The sequence below is a fragment of the Phyllobates terribilis genome, unplaced genomic scaffold (genome assembly GCF_046119375.1).
Source record: "Phyllobates terribilis strain yellow unplaced genomic scaffold, ASM4611937v1 Scaffold_13__5_contigs__length_258822181, whole genome shotgun sequence".
Classification (NCBI taxonomy): Eukaryota; Metazoa; Chordata; class Amphibia; order Anura; family Dendrobatidae; genus Phyllobates; species Phyllobates terribilis.
The window spans coordinates 104,310,925-104,330,790 of NW_027362773.1; the positions used below are offsets into that span (position 1 = coordinate 104,310,925).

The 19,866-nt window shown below is 44.7% G+C and overlaps 1 protein-coding gene across 1 annotated transcript in view; it reads right to left on the reverse strand.

Annotated features, from left to right (window-relative positions):
- The window catches only part of PYGM (glycogen phosphorylase, muscle associated), a 102,612-nt gene extending 93,740 nt beyond the window's left edge, over positions 1-8,872 (reverse strand). Inside the window, exons 1-3 of the mRNA XM_073658348.1 lie at positions 8,454-8,872; positions 1,016-1,117; positions 854-932 (exon numbers count right to left, since the gene is read on the reverse strand). Of these exons, the coding sequence (XP_073514449.1) occupies positions 854-932; positions 1,016-1,117; positions 8,454-8,696 (424 nt within the window). The 5' untranslated portion in view covers positions 8,697-8,872. The remainder of the gene's footprint in view (positions 1-853; positions 933-1,015; positions 1,118-8,453) is intronic.
- Positions 8,873-19,866: the final 10,994 nt, after the last annotated feature.

A 19,866-nucleotide genomic window follows, 5' to 3' on the forward strand; every position in this document is an offset into this window, starting at 1 on the left:
AGACACACACCTGTAAGCTGGTATTAAGACTTTAAGTGCTCTGGAGTCATGTCTGCCCACAGTCTACATGACCTCTGCTACCTGTTCCTGGTTTACTGTCCACCTGCGGTCTCCAGGACCTCTTCTACCTGTTCCCGGTCTCATGTCCACCTGCGGTCTCCAGGACTTCTACTACCTGTTCCCGGTCTCCTGTCCACCTGCGATCTCCAGGACCTCTTCTACCTGTTCCCGGTCTCATGTCCACCTTCGGTCTCCAGGACTTCTACTACCTGTTCCCCGTCTCCTGTCCACCTGCGGTCTCCAGGACTTCTACTACGTGTGCCCGGTCTCCTGTCCACCTGCGGTCTCCATGACCTCTACTCCCTGTTCCCAGTCTCCTGTCCGCCTGCAGTTTCCAGGACCTCTGCTCAGTGCTCCTGATCTCCTTTCCGCCTGCAGTCTCCAGTACCTCTTCTACCTGTTTCCAGTCTCCTGTCTGCCTGCGGTCTCTAGGACCTCTGCTACCTGTTCCTGATCAGCTGTCCACTTTCCAGTCTCCAAGACTTCTGCTACCTGTTCCTGGTCTCCAGTTCCCCTGCAGTCTCAAGGAAATCTGCTACCTGTTCCTGGTTTCTGGTCCTCCTGCGGTCTCCAGAAACTCTGCTACCTGTTTCCCGCGTGCCTCACCTGCCTGCTGCACTGACGCCCGTGGCCCTGTGCCCACAAGGACTTTGGGCTTGGTGGATCCACCTCAGCAAGTGAGACTAACACTATTACAGAAATCCAAGGATAACCCTCCAGTTTTCTGTTGCGAAAATACATGTTGGCTTTTACATAGGTGTGTGAACATACCCTAATAATCTGTCCTACTCACCTGCCAGTCTTCCCAGACCACCATTTCCAAGACCTGCATCTTCCTCAATTTCCTCAAGCTCCTCCATGTCCAGTCCCAGCTAAACAGAAATTGGAGAACACCATTATATCTCCATCATGTTAGCATGCGGAGTATTCAGATTGCTTTCATCATGATCGGTACCTGATATGTAGCCTCATCACAGGCATTTTGAAGACCCAAATTTACCATGGTATTCTGGAGAGTACGACCCATATAAAACTCCAGGGAGAGGTAGTAAATTCTCTGCAAAACAAAATGCAATGTAAAAAGTCGTGAAAAACATTCTACTTATTCTGATGGTTAGAATAGTGCGCTACCCTATCCAGTATAAAAAATGGCTAACTTGACTGAATTGTAACTAGACATGAGTAGATCGTTCTGTGAAGGATCGAGTTTGAGTTGAATTTCCTGAAATTCTCTGTTCACAGTGAATTCAAACACTTTATGATTCAATTCGCAATTCACAAAAAAAAATGCTGGCCACCATTTTGGTAACCACCATTTAGGATCGGCGATTGGTAAAAAAAAATAAACAAAAATAATTCAACTCACCTTTCCTGTCCACCCCACTGCTCACTCCCCACTAGTCTTATTATTTTTACAGTCACGCACCGCATCTCAGGCCTCTGCACTATGGGCCAGGACTTCCTTCCAGAGGCAATCTGGAATTCCTCGTCCATGGGGGTATCATAAGATTGTGCTGTGTGTCACGACCTTACAATGCAAAAGTGACTGGCTGGAAGTCCTGGCTTATCATGAAGAGGACGGAGATACGGTGTCCAACAACAAACGGAAGAAGATCAGATGGCTGACAGTGAGCAGCAGGAGAGGTGAGTGGTGACTGGGTGTGTATTCGTTTTTTTTGTTTTCCACATTTTACATTTATTATGCTTTGGGGTCTATAGAGACCCCAGAGCATAATTAGGAATGTTCAATTTGTGGCAAATTTATTTCCTTAGAATTGAATCTTCTGGGAAAATTTGGCAAAGCCAAATACCAACTGATCCACTCATCAATAATTGTAACTCATAGGATGTGTGCAGATGTTTGTTGGGTCATGTACTTTTTCCCCTGCCTCGGGCTAACCAATCATAAACAGGCAACAACATACAGGGGAAAAAAATGAACACACCCTCCACTTCCAAATATCATCTCATGGCAGTCAGTGTGTGGGTAAGGTGAGAGCTTACAGCTCTGTGAGATGAGATCTGAAAGTGTTTGTAACGATACATATCTCAGCTCAAGAGAGGAAGTCGTGTTCTTTTCTCCCTTCTGTGTTACTGACTGCTTATGGTTGGTCAACTTCATGCAGGGGAACAATTACACACCCCCAGAGACAAATCTCTGGTAACACCTAGATGAACTATAACATAAATTATAACCTAAATAGTGATGAGTGAGTATGTTTTGTTAACCCTTTCGACGAGCATGCTCAGGTGCTCGCCGAGTATCTTCAGCGTGCTCAGGTGTTATGTTTCGGTCACTCCGTGCTCATGATTTGCGACTGTTTTTGACAGCTTTAATACATGTGAGGAATGCCTAAGAAACAGGCATTCCTCACATGTATTAACGCTGTCAAACAGTCGCAAATCATGAGCACGGAGTGACCGAAACATAACACCCAAGCACGCTGAAGGTACTTGGAAAACACTCGAGCATGCTCGTAAATCTCGAGTAATGAGCATGCTCGCTCATCACTAAACCTAAACTTTACAAGCTAATATCTCTCCAACAGAGAGGAGAAATTAAAAAATAAAAACTATGTTTTATTCAGCTCTGCAGCTACTATTCCATGGTGTTGCCAGTTTAATATGCTCAGACTGATAAAAGGTTCTTTTAAGCCCTGGATATGCCTATAAAATATAGAGGTATTTAGGGACACCTTTAGTTAAAAAGGATATGTCCAAAACGGAGAATTTGGCTTCCGTTCCAGTCCATTTGGAATCCATTTTTGTCCCGTTTACATGGTGTCCTTTGTATTCAGTGCTGCAAATTTAGTAATAATTTTATACCAGGAATATCAGACAAACAACACAATGCAACCATGTAAGAAAAAAGATTCTCCGGGGTTGATATTTCATAGGAAATTCAAGTATTTACTAAAACACATTTCAGGAGAGCTGCCAGATCCTCTTTAACTATGTATAACCTTTAATGAACGAGCTTGAGGCATGGGTGAGATAAGATCCCGTCATTAAGATCTCTTTACTGCTAATAAAGCACATGCACGGCACGAAACGGGAGAAAAACAAAACCGTTCTAAACGTAGGATCAAAACTTATTCCGGTGCTTGAAATGACAGTATAACGTATGAAGGAGCACGTCATGGAGCCCGGGTCTAGCGTTCTCTACTGAGATCTCTAAAGCGATGTCTGTAAACGTAGCATCGACAGACAGCATAAATTGTTTTGTTCGGATAAACCTCTGCCTGGCTTATGCAGTCATTGCCTAATCCCGGCTCCCTGTTTGTCATCACACACAAAGCTCTGATCAAACTGGAGTGTGAAAAGGATGAATTACCCTGACAAGTGATTTTAAGACTTAAGACTTGCTTGGTATATTCAAGCTTCGAAAAAAAAACTCTTCACAGATTCACTTAATTCAGTCAAAGCAAATCTGGGGATCTGAGGCCTATGTGACTAACTATGATTGGAGTACTCGTCTTAGTTACGTCTATACAGATTTTTTTTTCTTAAAAATGGCAAACAACATGATGAGGTGACCCAGCATCTAATACATTTCCTTACTGAAAAATACAGGACTGATTAGTAAGATGAAAAATTTCACAACTTCAAACTATTAAATATCAAAATCATCGATGCGGTAAAATTTTTATTCTAACACAATGGAGCTGATTTTCTAAAGCGGTCTTAACTTTTAGACTAGGCAGTAGAGTTGATCAGAACTATTCTTGGTCCAGTGGCCACTTTGGAAGTCCATGAGCCCTGCGAACCTTAATCTACCTTCTGGCATGCCAGGGCCTCTTCTGACTAGTAGACTTGGCGGGATGCCATCGTTGCGGTGTGATGCCCGCATGACGTCACAATGGGCTGGGGATACCAGAAGTCGAGCAGGGGGATTCACAGGGCTCTGATCCAGCGGCCATGGACTTCTGACTTTTTCAAATTTTTATTTACAACTCTACTAGTCAGTCTGAAAATGTGACAAATTTATCAAAATGACTCATGCTGTTTAAAGAGGTTGTCCACTACTTGGACAACCTCTTCTCAATCCCTATGTTTCCTCCTTGTAAAACTAAACTCCGCTCCGGAGCCAGCGCTGTTCCAGCAGTTTCGGCACTGGCTCTCCCGGGGATCGCATCACATTGATATGCCACGCGGTACCTGTGGCCATCCGGAAGAAGTCAGAGCTGCAGCTCTCTCACTTCCTCCGGATGTGTGTGATTCTTCCAAAGGCCGGGGAGAGTGAAACGGCTATAAAGCTATAATGCTGCAGATTTTTTCAACATCTCCCTGGCAGGAGAAACGCATGCGGATTTTACATGCGTTTTTCCTGCCAGGTAGAAGCGTTTTTGCATGCATTTCCGCATGCGGGTTATCAAGCGCTTTTCCAAGCGATTTTAGCATCACTTGGAAAAGTGCTTGACTACTTGGTCACACTTTATAAATCCATGCAAAAGGCATGGATTTATATAGTGAGACCAAGTAACAGTTAAAAAAAAGAATAAAAATGGTAAAAAATTAAAAATAAACATATACTTACCTTCCGATGGCCCCCGGTGTTTTCTCCAATACGTCTGGTCTGCTCTGCGTCTCGCAGTGGTCTGAAAGGACCTGTGGTGATGTCACTTAGTCATGTGACAAGTCACATGACTAAATTACGTCACCGCAGGTCCTTTTAAACCATCACGAGACGTACAACAGACTGGACGTAGCGGAGAAAACACAGGGGACCATTGGAAGGTAAGTATATGTTTATTTTTTATTTTAAATTCTTTTTTTAAAAGGTAATATGGTACCTGGGTCTGGAGGAGAGTCTCCTCTTCTCGAGACCCGGGTACCATCCGCGCATTGAACCGTATGGTATCCGTATGGGCACATGTGCCCATGCAGATATTATGCAATTCAATGCAAGTCAATGGCTTCAATTACGCTGCATGTCCACAAAATTAATGGACATGCTGCGTATTTTTCCGCAATGATAATCCGCAGCGGAAATTTCCGCAGCATGTGCACAGCACATGTGGATTATCATTGGGGACCATGGGGCAAGTATTGCCAAGCATTTTTTAAGCGTTTTTGCTGCAGAAATTCTGCTGCAAAAACGCTTGAAAAATGTATAGTGGGCACACAGCCTAAGTGTTATAAGTGAGTATATGAGTTTTAATATTTTTCCAAGGGGAAAGTTATGAATTGAGAAGGGGTTGTCCGAGTAGTGGTCAACCCCTTTATTTAACTTAGTGCCTCATTAGACTGTCTAGTTGGGTCCGTTTACATTACTCAACCAGGGGTTGTTTAACATCCAGTTTTCACAGACAGCTCGCACTTCCGATGCACAATGAACGATCTGTAATAGAGCATAGGCTGCCATTGTTCTCGGCAGCACAGGTACTGCTCACACAGGTGCTGCCGAATAAGATGATCTTTTATGCAGCACAAAAGATAATTTCTCCCAACAAACAAGCGTTTTGCTTGTTTGATGGATCGGCATTCTGTTTAGACTACATGATTATGTGGAAACGAGCGTTCTTAGAATAACCGTGCAGTGTTACAGAGACGATGTGTTGCTGAGAACAATGACCTTTTCTGCAGCACAAATAATCATTTCACCTGGCGAACAAGCGTTCTCATTTGTTGAGTGATCGTCATCCTGTTTAAACTGCATGATATTGGGGAAACAAGCGTTCCTACGATAATCATACAGTGTAAATTGACCTTACAATTGCAACATCCAATTAGTTGGTTTTCTTTGGTTTGCTAAGTTACACCAAATTGTAGCACAATTTTTGACATGTGAGATTTCAATTTACACAATGTCAATTTCCCTGCACGCTATCCGATGGGTCCGACACCTTTGTTGCACATGGCAAAAAAGTGTATAAGACCTCATTCAGATGTCCACTTTTATTTTGCATATAATAGAAACATTTTTCATCATTGTGCCACATTTTGGTCTGTATGTCCGTCTTTACCATTTTTCTAATAAAAAAAAAAAATCCAAGTGATGGCTTATTTAATACTATCCCATTTGATTCATTAGGTTATGTATCCAAGATGAGCTTTTAGTAAGTTTTTGATGTTAGGTTACTTGCACTTTTTTTCGAAAATACGCAACGTAAAAAAACAAAACAAATACTCATTGTTGGAACTTAGCCTTACATCATTCAAAAGGGAATATATAAATAAATAAATAAATATATATATTTCTTAATACTGGTAAATGTTTCTGTGTCTTGCTATTGCTGTTGCATACATGTGATGGCGCCCTCTGGTGTTTGATTCACTCTTACAATGTGTACAGTGGACAAACACTGGGGGGCGCCATAGCAAGTTGTCTACACAGGAGGATTATTGTGGGACAAGAATAATAGTAAAGTAATAATATAAACCATACAGTATATATAAATTTTATTTTAAATATATATTCACCATATATTATAATAATTTATTCAATTCATCATTCTTTTTCACTATCCTTTATTGAAAAAAAATAAACAAAAATCTCAAAAATAAGGCGATCCAAGAGTGTCCTGCAGGGAAAGTCAGAGATCAGATGTAATCTGTACGGACACTGCAACAAGTGTGGACTTTTCCAGCAGCGCCACCACAGGAGGACTCATCAGCTGCCATATAATGTACAAATGTGCTGGGGTCCTAAATACAGGGAGAGCTAAATGAATGAACAAGAATGCCCCATAATAGGTTTTCCTTAATTATAAGGATATTATAAGTTGCTGTGGAGTTCTGTGCCCACATGACAAAACAGGAAAAATGTGTTACTGAAGTCTAAAAATCGTTGATATTTTATGACTTCAGAACAAGTTGACCTACAGCACATACATCACTTCTGCTGCATATAGGATTATTTTGATTAATTATTTACATAATATTGACAATAATAGGCCTATAATCTACTATTGGTTTGGATATTTACAGTACAAAATTGGAGAATTGCAAATTGCTTAGTTTTCTAACATATCTTGATTATCTGAAAAGTTCCTTCTAATACCAGGATTAGATGCCCCATGAAGAACATATACTCCATGGTGGTTCCTGGATATTGAAGGTGGTCTACTGTTTGCAATGTGGCCCACAGGATACACACAAAGGCAAGCTGCAGAGACTTAAAGGGTTTGCACCAAGTTTTAGGGCGCAGTCAGACGGCCATAAAACAAAGACGACAATCGCGTCGTAGTGTATGGACTGGCCGGCAGATCTCTCGATCCAAGCGTGACAGCATGCATTTCTATGCAGCTGTCGCGCTCCGGTCAGGAGAACTGCCAGCCAGTCCGAGAATTGTCGTCCGTGTTATATGGCCGTCTGACTGCGCCCTTAAAGTTATATCCTATCTGCATCTTCACGATCGCCAGGGTCCATCCACCAGGATCTCCACTGGTTCTGAGAACAGAATGGAGTGGTGGTTGAGCATGGGCACCTTCACTACATTCAATCGCCATGAGACTGTCGGGGATAGCCTGGAGCTGTACTCAGCTTTTTCTGGCAGTCCTATATAGAATAAATCGAGCGGTGCTGCGCATGCTCAACCAACGCTCTATTCGGACAGGCTCTGTTCCCAGGACCAGTGGGGGTCCCAGAAGTTGGACCCCTTGCAATTGTGAAGTTGTTGATTAAAACTTGGCTCAATTCCTTTAAGGCACATGTCCAAGGGCAGATTTCTCAAGCACAGCTAGTCGATATGACTCGATTAAAGAACCCATTACACAGGCTGATGCAAACTATATAGGGACGAAAAAACATTAATACAATGGTTTGGATGCGTTTGCATATTTTCGGCAGCAAATTCCCTGTCTATACGGGAGATGTGCTGCCGAAAACACTGAACAATTATGCACAATCCTATTTAAAGAGCATCTATCACGAGGTCAGAAGTTACTTGTATTTTATTCTCACTGCTCTCCCAAGTATGCAGTTGCGTTTTTTTTTTAAGATCTGCTGTTTGGTTCCAAAGTTATGGGCCTTTTTTTTACCAAGGGGTGTGGCTCACATGAGAATAATCCATAAAATCCTAAAGACACACCCCCAAAGAATCCTATGAAACATGCCCTCTTGGTTAAGACAATCAAATGTAGCACTTAGTAAAAAGAACCTTATCTGTGGAACCGTTTGGCTGATTTAAAAAAGACAAAAAATTAATTAATCAGGGGAGCAACGGGAATAAGATAAAAGCAAAAAATGGCCACTTTTGACCTAGCCATAGTTCCTCTTTAAAAGTATGTTTAGCCTTTTTTTTGTTATTTTGAAGGTAACAAGTAAAAAATATGTGCCCCAAGTGATCATGAATTAAAGGTCTTAAAGGAGCACACAAAGTTTTTACAAGAGCCAAACTACAGACATCTTGCATCTTTTTGCCGGATGTCTTAAGGTGTTTGACAACTCACCTTTGGGTCATGTTCATAGTAGTGCTGTTGTGTTCGGATCCACCGACCCACCAGGTGATCACGGACCGTGTGCCCGAGGGCAAAGTAGTAGTCACGGGGATTGGCCACATTACGATCTTTCACGAGGGTGAAGTGTAAGTGACGGTTAAAGTTCTTCTTCAGGTCAGAAACATTTTCTGCTCCTGCCAAACCCCGGACACTGATCTGCTTTCTCTTCTCCTGGTCAGTAAGGGGTCTAGACATGGTAAAGGGGAAAAACAAAGTGAAAAGGAAAAAAAAAAGAAGAGAAATAAAAGAAAAGGAGCAAAGTTGGAATGGTGCTGGTGCAGAGGGAGAGTGGAGGTGACAAGACTTCGGAGTGCCGCACTGACTCAACTCATCTCTTCCAAAAAGCACACCCTTAGCCAACCCCTCCTACAATACCAAATAGCCAAAGGGCTGGACCACAGGAGGCAGGGTATACAGAAGGTTAAGAGGTGGTGGGAGGAAAGTGGATTGGGTATACATGGAAGGTTAGCCAAATGTGCTCGTTCCACTAATGCATTTTACATTCTTGACATGATCTTGTAAAGGTGAAGGTTACGGAAAGTGTTAGCGTCTACATTCAGGTACCAGGTGCACCGTGAGAGCAGAGCAAGGCAGCGAGACAGAGGAGGAAAGAGGCTGAACACTAGTTCCAATAGTTTTCTAGCAGGGGGAAACACATGGGTTAATTTGGATATGGGAGATCGTATTTAGTCTGTCCCTCTGGTGTTTAAATATAGTGGTGACCTTCAGCTGGTAGGATATATGTGTTACAGGGCAGAGAGCAGGGGTGACACAGAAGACAGCCCCATGTAACTCTCAGTTGTCCAGGAATATATGCAAAAATCTACTTACAGAAGTACTTAAATGAGACCATAATTAAAGGGAACCTGTCTTAAAGAAAATGCAGGCACCATGTTATAGAGCAGATGGAGCTGAGCAGATTGATATATAGTTTTGTGAGAAAAGATTCAGTATAACCTGTTTTTTTCATCATTTAAACCTTTGCTTTTTCTGGGATTTTTGCAGTCCAGTTCGCGGTCCTATCTCTGACTGACAGCTAACTACGTATGCACACTGCAAAAACACTAGTGCACACCCTCATCATCTCCCGCCTTGACTACTGCAACCTCCTGCTCTGTGGCCTCCCTTCCAACACTCTCGCACCCCTCCAATCCATCCTAAACTCTGCTGCCCGACTAATCCACCTGTCCCCCCGCTATTCCCCGGCCTCCTCTCTGTCAATCTCTTCACTGGCTCCCCATTGCCCAGAGACTCCAGTTCAAAACCCTAACTATGGCATACAAAGCCATCCACAACCTGTCTCCTCCATATATCTCTGACCTACTCTCCCGCTACATACCTGCACGCAACCTCTGATCCTCACAAGATCTCCTTCTCTACTCCCCTCTTATCTCCTCCTCCCACAATCGCATACAAGATTTCTCCCGTGCTTCCCCTCTACTCTGGAACTCTCTACCCCAACACATCAGACTCTCGTCGACCGTGGAAACCTTCAAAATGAGCCTGAAGACCCACCTCTTCCGACAAGCCTACAACCTGCAGTAACCACCACTCCACAAATAATGCTGCACGACCAGCTCTACCCTCACCTACTGTATCCTCACCCATCCCTTGTAGACTGTGAGCCCTCGCGGGCAGAGTCCTCGCTCCTCCTGTACCAGTCGCCGTCACATTGTGTTCAAGATTATTGTAATTGTTCTTGTACAGTATGTATACCCCTTCTTCACATGTAAAGTGCCATGGAATAAATGGCGCTATAATAATAAATAATAATAATAATATAAGACATATTTTCAGTTGCTTCACACTTTTTTGTTAAGTATATAATTCCACATGTGTTAATTCATAGTTTTGATGCCTTCAGTGTGAATGTACAATTTTCATAGTCATGAAAATACAGAAAAATCTTTAAATGAGAAGGTGTGTCCAAACTTTTGGTCTGTACTGTACATGACATCTATATGTGCATGCAGGTCATAGAAAGCTGAATAAAATGATACCTTCATATCTGCAATATGACTTATTATTCCAGAGAAATCAGCATTTTTCTTAATATGTAAATGAGCTGTTAAGATCTGTGGGAGGGACATAGATCTCCCTGAGAATCTGCCTCCAGAGATTAAGTTAAAGAGGTTGTCCACTAATTTTTCACTGATGACCTAGCCTTAGGATAGGATATTAATGTCTCATCGACCTGGGTCAGACACCCGGCACCCCCGCTGATCTGCTGTTACCGGTGGCGGACACTGGCCAGAAACACTCACTTGTGGAGTTGGCCGTTTTCTGATAGTGGCCCCCGCAGGGTACTACACATCCACCTCCTACTTATTTTAATAGGAGGCGGATGTGTAGTACCCTGCCACGGCCACTACATGAAGACGGAGCAGCTCCGCAAGTGAGTACTTCCGGACAGCAGCCACCGCCACCAAGAAAAGCTGATCGGCGGGGGTGCGGGATGTCGGACCCCGGTTGATAAAACGTTTATGACCTATCCTAAGGATATGTCATCAATCAAAAAGTAATGGACAACCTCTTTAAATGAAAGGCGTCATGTCTCACACTGGTAAAGCAACCTTTTATTTAAAATAAGCTCTGGAGGCAGATTCTAAGGGAACCATAACTTTTTTTTCCATCAATATAACTGTATGAGGCCTTGTTTTTTTGTGGGACTTGTTATTATTTTAAATGACTCCATTTATTTTACTATATCGTGTACTAAAAAATGAGGGGAAAAATTCCAAGTCGGGTGCAATTGTGAAAAAAAATATAATTCTAGTATTATCAGGTTTTATTTTTATAGTGTTCATGGTACAGTAAAAATGGCCTTGGCAACATAACTCTCCAGATCAATATGAGTACGGCGATACCAAAGTTATATTTTTTTTTATAATTTAGGAGTGAAAAAAAATATATATTTGTGTCGCCATTTTCTGAGAATATCACAGTATTGTAGCATATAGTATAAATTACGGTCTCTTTTGAAGCACAGGATATAGCTGAGTTTTAGAAGTACCAAGATAGCAGCCACACAAGCCTTCAGCAAGCTCGAGCTAGTGCGGTCACCAATTTTCTCCCTGCAGTCGAGTTGCGGGAGACCAATGGGAGCTGGTGATAACATGCACCAGCGTTAGTGCTTTTTAAATGCTGCAGTCAGTCATTGGCAGCTCTGTTCACTGCTGTTACAGACAGATGCTGGCTGTGTATTTCATCTTCTGGGTACGTTGCGGCCTCACCTTCTGAGCCCGCTTCATACATGCGTATTCTGTCTCATACAGTTATTTTTGCTTGAAGGGGGTTAATGGTTGGAATTTTGGGTACATACGTTGTTTCATTCACTTTTTTAAACAATGCCATTTTGTTGGGGTTTTTTTGCTTTACGACATTTACCATATATATAAAATAACATTTGATTTTGATAGCTCGAACGTTTATAGACGGGGTAAAGGTTTTTTTTTGTTTTGCTTTGTTTTACTGTATTTTAAAATAGGAAAAGGAAGATGGGTGATGATTAAAATGTTTGGGGTTTTTTTACTTTTATTTTCGATTTCACTGTAATTTTTTTTTAGCCTTCCTATGGAACTTACATATCCGTTGCCATCCCCTTTATGGCAGTCCATGTTTGTCATGCAGAAGGAAAGTGTTAAAAAAATGCTCAGCTTTTAAAATAACATTAACCATTAATCTGCCAAGTAGCCAAACGGTTAATTAGAGAGGTACAGTATCACCCCTGTATCCAGCGAACCCAGCGTTGACTGGGTTTGTACTTCTGCCAACAGCATCAACCTAGGTCATCATGTAACTTTCCTCCAATGAGATCCGAGCACGATCAATACCTTTAATTGCAATGCAGTAAATAATTTGTTTGCTTCCCATCTTATCAATGTGTGGCACCCCAGGGGTCTGGTTTCCACAGTAACAGCAATGTTATGTCTGAGAGCAGGTGGGAGGTCTCTTGGTCAGGAATCCTATGCATGCCACACCTCCTGCCCAGTCCTGGGAGGGGAAGAACTTCCCCTATATAAACCTGGGGCTGAGGCAGGGTTAGAGAGTTGAGAGGGAGAGTTCAGCCAGGAGGGCTGACAGGGAGCTGTGGCTCCGGCTGGGCCCAGCTCCTGGGCCATGCCAGAAGTAGAGAAGAGAAGCAGCATAGGAAGAAACAACAGGAGCTCTGTGGGAGCAGTGTTACAAGGAGTCAGGGGCTGGCAGCTGCAGAGCTCGCCCTGACTGAGAAGATTTCTTACCGGACCCGGAGTCCGAGGCTGTGGGGACTAACTCCTACCCAGCAGCAGAATCCGTCAGGCAGGGGATTTCAGGTCCTCTGGCCAAGAAACCCGAAGGCACGGTCACACGCATGGGACCAGCACCGCCGTCGTGGAGCGGAAGCTACTAGAAGGCCCCGAGTCACCGGCCATACGGGTGAGCACCACACGGTACACTCAGGGACGTGGGCTACTTATACCCGCTTCTAGCAAGGTAGCCAGAAGAGTATCGTTAGTTTGGGAGGCCTACAACTCCGCCTGGCCAGGGGAGATCCCATCTGCTCAAGGACTGACCAGGCCCCAACCGCTAGCCAGTACTCCGGGAGGGTCTATCTTTGTCACCAGTAAAGACCCTGAACTACACCGCATCGTCTCTGAGTGGTTCCTGCTACCCCCATCATCCATGTCGGCTGCCCTGAGGCCATACCCCTCCCGTTGGGGGTTATACCATCCACGCTGCACCATCCTTCCACCGGCCTCAGCGGTCTGCCCTGCAGCGGCAGCTCAATAGCTGCATTCAACGGGTGGCGTAGTCGTCCATCATCTACCGCTGATACAGCGCCACTTAGTCTGACTCCCTGGGCACGGACCGGATCACCGCCACGAGACTACAACCCTCAAGAGATCCGGCTCCGGGTAAGCTCCCGCGTGCGCGATGCCGCGCGACGAAGGCCCAGGGGTGCGTCAACTTCATTTGTAGTTCTCCATACTACATCATTCTTCACCCTCTTTTTTTTTTAACAAATTCTAGATTTAATGCAAAGGTAAAGGTTGCAGTGACCGACTTGGTATGCAGAGCATTTGGTTTCCCAAAGGTCAATGAGAGGAGAAAAGTGACACCTTGCATGGGAGGGAGCAAAAGAAATGCTAAGAGAGAGGAGGAGAAAAGGACATTGCAACGTGCCATCATGCATTTTAAGAAGAGCCACCATGTATACAGTGGAATTACAGGAGAAGACAAAAAGCAATAGTTTCTGAAAAACTTTTACAAATTTATTTTTCAGTTCCAGACGGCAGCATTGTGAGTGTAGCCGGCGTACATGACATGACAGCTGCTCTGACCTATGTGGCACAGACTATAAATACTCCTCAAGGATGGACGTGAGAGATTGGGGAGGTCTATGAGTGACAGGTGAAGCTGCACTAACGAAAGGTCAGAGGTGATTTCTGGGACAAAACAACGAGCCGCCATCAAGACGTGTTTTCTGGATCATCTGAAGGGAAACTGTCAGCTCCTAGTGAAAATATATGACAATGCTTTCTCAGCAAGATATTGTGATCTAAAAATATAGATAAAAACACATGTAACACAACAACCTAATTTAAACAATAAGTCATTTTCTAATGACCAATTCCCTTTAGTAATTGGCAAGCTGCATATTGCAGTCTAATTGCAGGATTTTCTTTCCCCTGCTAATCTGCCTCCTACACTTCCTCCGGTGTCACTATTGAGATTACAACTTTTTTTTTTTCAAAATTACATTCCTAAAAAAAAGTCTTTAAATAGGGTCAAAACTTCATTTTATTTCATTTATTTATTTAACAGTCTTCGGCTCGGTCTTAAGCCATAACGACTTGATGGATGAACGATCTGTAGGAAGATTGATCTTGTGCAAGCCTAGATAGGTCCACCAGGGTCTTCTCCATTATCTTGATAGTATTTTCGCCTTGTTCCTTCTATTTTTCCCAACATGATGTCCTTCTCCATTGATTGCTCTCTTCGTATGATGTGTCCAAAGTAGGCAAGTCGTAGCTTGGTGATTCTTAGAGCCTTTACAATGTGGCCATGATTCAAAGCCAAAAGACTTATTTTTTTCCACATTGCCTACTGCTATGAATCAAAATGTACCCCTTACAAGTGGAAGTCTTTCTCATGTAAGAATCTACTTTTTCTTATATGCTCTTGCTCTCAAATGGCAAAGTACTGTTTTCATGTTTTGCTTTCCCAAAAAGTAATCCAACTTAGGATAGATTACCCATGTTTTCTCATTTTCCACCTCAAAGTCGGGGCGGACCTACCGCCGATGCAGCCGGTGCAACTGCACCGGGGCCCGGCGGTGCAGGGGGTCCTTAATAGTGAGGGCAATCTGGCCTGCTTCATGGAGCCCCAGGCTCCAGGGGGCCCATGGCCAGATTGCCCTCATCATATGCGACGGGCAGGGAGCGATCCCTCCAGCTCCGCTGCTGACAGGAGAAAAATAGCAGCGGAGCTGGAGGGATTGGTCCTCACCTCTGCTTACTGCCCTGTGCTTTCTCCGTGACACAGGCCCGCGCTGCTTGATGACGTCATGATGCAGCGCGCGCCTGGGTCAGAGCAAAAGTTTCCGGCAACGAGGAGGATTCTGCTGCAGGGGAGCGGGCTGAGAGGTAAGTTGTGTTTTTTATTTATTTATTTATTTTTTATACTGAAACACTGGGAAGAGAAACAGGAGAATGAGGGGAGGTGGGGGAGAGCAATGATGGGGCTGGGGAGAGCAATGATGGGGATGGAGAGAGCAATGATGGGGCTGGGGAAAGCAATGATGAGGATGGGGAGAGCAACGATGGGGCTGGGGAGAGTAACAATGGGGATGGGGAGAGCAATGATGGGGAGAGCAATGATGAGGATGGGGAGAGCAATGATGGGGATGGTGGGGATGGGGAGAGCAATGATGAAGATGGTGAGGATGGGGAGAGCAATGATGGGGCTGGAGAGAGCAATGACAGGGGTGGTGTGGGGAGAGCAATCATGGGGTGCTGGGAGAGGGCAATGACTGGGCTTGCTGGGAGAGCAATGATGGGGGTGCTGGGAGACAGCAATGATGGGGGTGCTGGGAGAGAGCAATGATGGGGATGGCGGGGATAGGGAGAGAAATGATGAGGCTGGGGAGAGCAATGACGGGAGTTGCTGGGAGAGAGCAATGATGGGGGTGCTGGGAGAGAGCAATGATGGGGTTGCTGGGAGAGAGCAATGATGGGGGTGCTGGGAGAGAGCAATGATGGGGGTTTCACTTTGCTTGTACTGTAAAGCCTTGTATAATTTCCGCGTGCACATAGCCTTACAGTTAATTGGGGAGAGTCACAGAGACTGAATAATTTATATTATTGGCCAGGGGAGATTATAGTTAATGGGGGGGGCACAGTGCTGCTTATCACTTTATATTTTGATTACTAAGTGGCTAATAGTATATTAATGGGGGGGTACATATCTGTATTCAGGGACGCAGTGCGGGGGAGACACATGTATGTATACAATATATGTGACCTTGTTATTTTCTAGGCTGGAGATCATCGTGACAAGACGAGTCGTGGCTGGGAGATGTCGACATGAAGGTCTGACCAGATGGAGAAGAAGCAGCAGAAACCGACTCTGATCAGATGAGACTTCAGCAGTAAGTGCCTGGATATAAATATTATTCCTTATCTGCACTGTGTGACTTGGAGTGATAATGTTATCTGTAAAATCCCTTAGGCCACATTCTCACATTTGTGTGAAATGTCCGTGACGCGCCCCCTGGGCCTGTGTTGTGCAGGGAATACCCGGAGCCGGATCGCTGGGGGTTGTAGTCTCCGTGGTGGTCAATTCAGTGGCAGTCTTATTAGTGAGATAATAGTCCGACTACGCCACCCGTGGATTGCGGTCAGTGGGGACAGCCGCTGCAAGGCAGACCACTGAGGCCGGTGTTGTGTGTGCAGCTAAGAATGGGATGACTCCCCACGGGAGGAGTATAGCCTCAGGGCAGTTAGTGTGGATGATGGGAGTGATGGTGCACGAGCGCAGCAGGAATAACTCAGAGTCCGTGCAGTGCAGTTCAGGGTCTTCACTGATGTTATAAATAGTGTTGAGCCACCCCCGTAGTGTTCGGGTTCGGTTCGGTTCGTCGAACACCGGGATGTTCGAGGAACTGTTTGTCGAACTGTTCGTCGAACACCTTAGAACACCGTCGAACACCGTTAAAACCAATGGCAGGCAAACAAAAACACATAGATACACATAGAAAACACCTGAAAAGGTGTCCAAAAGCTGACAAACTGCTCAGAAGACACTCTCTTTAAAAAAGCCGGCCGGCAAATTCAGCAGCGGCATACACCGGTACCCGACAATTTAGACAAGAAGGAATAGAGCATCACACATAGATTAGATAGATAGAAACATGTCAGTCACACATATAAGAAGCACAGTGACAGTGTTGGTTACTGCACTTGTCATTTAGTGTAAAGGATTTATTAAAAAAAATATTAGTGTTTTCATGCACCGTCTCTTTAAAAAAGCCGGCCGGCAATTCAGCATCTGTACCCGACAATTTAGAACAGAAAGAATAGAGCTTCACACATAGATTAGATAGATAGAAACATGTCAGTCACATATCTAATAAGTACAGTGATAGTGTTGCTTACTGTACTTGTCATTTAGTGTAAAGGATTTATTTAAAAAAATAATAGTGTTTTCATGCACTGTCTCTTTAAAAAAGCCGGCCGGCAATTCAGCAGCGGTACCCGACAATTTAGAACAGAAAGATAGAGCATCACACATAGATTAGATAGATAGAAACATGTCAGTCACATATATATGAAGTACAGTGATAGTGTTGGTTACTGTACTTGTCATTTAGTATTAAAATAAAGGATTTATTATTAAAAAAATTGGCGTGGGGTTCCCCTTAATTTTAGGCTCTAGCGGAGGTTAAGCAGACGGCTGGGGCAGATGTTTGAAGCCTAGGAAGGGGGTAATACCCACGGAGCTTCCCAGGCTACTAATATCAGCCCCCAGCTGAATACATAGCCTTTACTAGCTATTAAAATGGGGGACCCCCCAAAAAAAATGACGTGGGGTCCCCCCTAATTTAATAGCTAGCAAAGGCTAGGCAGACAGCTGGGGGCTGATATTAATAGCCCAGGAAGGGAGCCATGAATATTGGCCCCCTCCCAGGCTAGAAACACCAGCCGTCAGCCGCCCCAGAAATGGCGCATTCATAGGATGCGCCAATTCTGGCACTTAGCCTCGCTCTTCCACGCTGCCCTGGTGCGGTGGCAGGGGGTAATAGGGTTGGGGTTGATGTCAGCTTATAATGCCAGCTGACATCAAGCCCAGGTTAGTAATGGAGAGGCGTCTATAAGACACCCCCATTACTAACCCCATAGTCAAAGTTAAAAAAAACACAAACACCCAGAATAAAGTCCTTTAATTGAAATAAAGACACAATCCTTTATTGTTCTAAATTAAACCATACTTACCATCACGCCCATTCCAGCTGAAGCCAACGATCTCCTGCAATAAAAGAAAAATAATAAAGCAACCTCATCCTTACCTTTCCATGGTTCCCGCGACAGCTTCAGCTCTGCTACATCGAGATGACAGGCTGGACCGCAGCAGAACGCTGCCATCCAGCCTGTCATCCCGCAGACACTGAGAAGCGCAGGCTTGCTTGCGCTGCTCAGCGTCTCTCTGTGACGACATCCAGATGAGCCGAGTTCATGTCCAATGAACTCGGCTCACCTCATGCACGTCACTGACAGCGTGGGAAAATTCTCACGCTGAAGCGCTGATTGCAGGAGAATTTTCCCACGCTGTCAGTGACGTGCAGGAGGTGAGCTGAGTTCATTGGACATGAGCTCACCTCATGCACATCACTGACAGCGTGGGAGAATTCTCCTGCACTCAGCACTTCAGCGTGAGAATTTTCCCACGCTGTCAGTGACGTGCATGAGGTGAGCCGAGTTCATTGGACATGACCTCGGCTCATCTGGATGCCGTCACAGCGAGACAGTGAGGAGCGCAAGCATGCCTGCGCTTCTCAGTGTCTGCGGGATGACAGACTGGATGGCAGCGTTCTGCTGCGGTCCAGCCAGTCATCTCGATGTAGCAGAGCTGAAGCTGTCGTGGGAACCATGGAAAGGTAAGGATGAGGTTGGTTTATTATTTTTCTTTTATTGCAGGAGATCGTTGGCTTCAGCTGGAATGGGTGTGATGGTAAGTATGGTTTAATTTAGAACAATAAAGAATTGTGTCTTTATTTCAATTAAAGGACTTTATTCTGGGTGTTGTGTTTTTTTTAAATACTTTACTAGAAATTCATGGCGGTCATGTCTAATACTGGCGTGACCCCATGAATTTTGGGCTTGGGGCCAGCTGATAATACCAAGCTGGCCCTAACCCCTTTATTACCCAGTGAGCCACCGCACCAGGGCCCTGGATGAGTTGGGTACAGCGCCAGAAGATGGCGCTTCTATGAACGCGCCATTTTCCGGGGTGGCTGCGGACTGCAATTTGTAGCGGGGGGGGGCCCAGAAAGCTTGGGCCTCCCTGCGCTGCAGATTCCAGCCCCCAGCTGCCTAGTTGTACCTGGCTGGACACAAAAATAGGGCGAAGCCCCACGTACTTTTTTTTTAATTATTTCATGAAATTCATGAAATAATTAAGAAAAAAAGGCCTTCCCTATATTGTTGTGTCCGGCCAGGTACAAATAGGCAGCTGGTGGATGGGGGCAGCCCGTTCCTGCCTGCTGTACCTGGCTGGACACAAATATAGTGCGAAGCCCCACTTCAATTTTTTTTAATTATTTCAGGAAATTCATGAAATAATTTAAAAAAAATTGACGTGGGGCTTCGCACTATATTTGTGTCCAGCCAGGTACAGCAGGCAGGAACGGGCTGCCCCCAACCACCAGCTGCCTATTTGTACCTGGCCGGACACAACAATATAGGGAAGCCCTTTTTTTCTTAATTATTTCATGAAATAATTTAAAGAAAATTGACGTGGGGCTTCGCCCTGTTTTTGTGTCCAGCCAGGTACAACTAGGCAGCTGGGGGCTGGAATCCGCAGCGCAGGGAGGCCCAAGCTTTCTGGGCCACCCCCGCTGCAAATTGCAGTCCGCAGCCACCCCGGAAAATGGCGCGTTCATAGAAGCGCCATCTTCTGGCGCTGTACCCAACTCATCCAGGGCCCTGATGCGGTGGCTCACTGGGTAATAAAGGGGTTAGGGCCAGCTTGGCATTATCAGCTGGCCCTAAGCCCGAAATTCATGGGGTCACGCCAATATTAGACATGACCACCATGAATTTCTAGTAAAGTATTTAAAAAAAACACAACACCCAGAAAAAAGTCCTTTAATTGAAATAAACACACA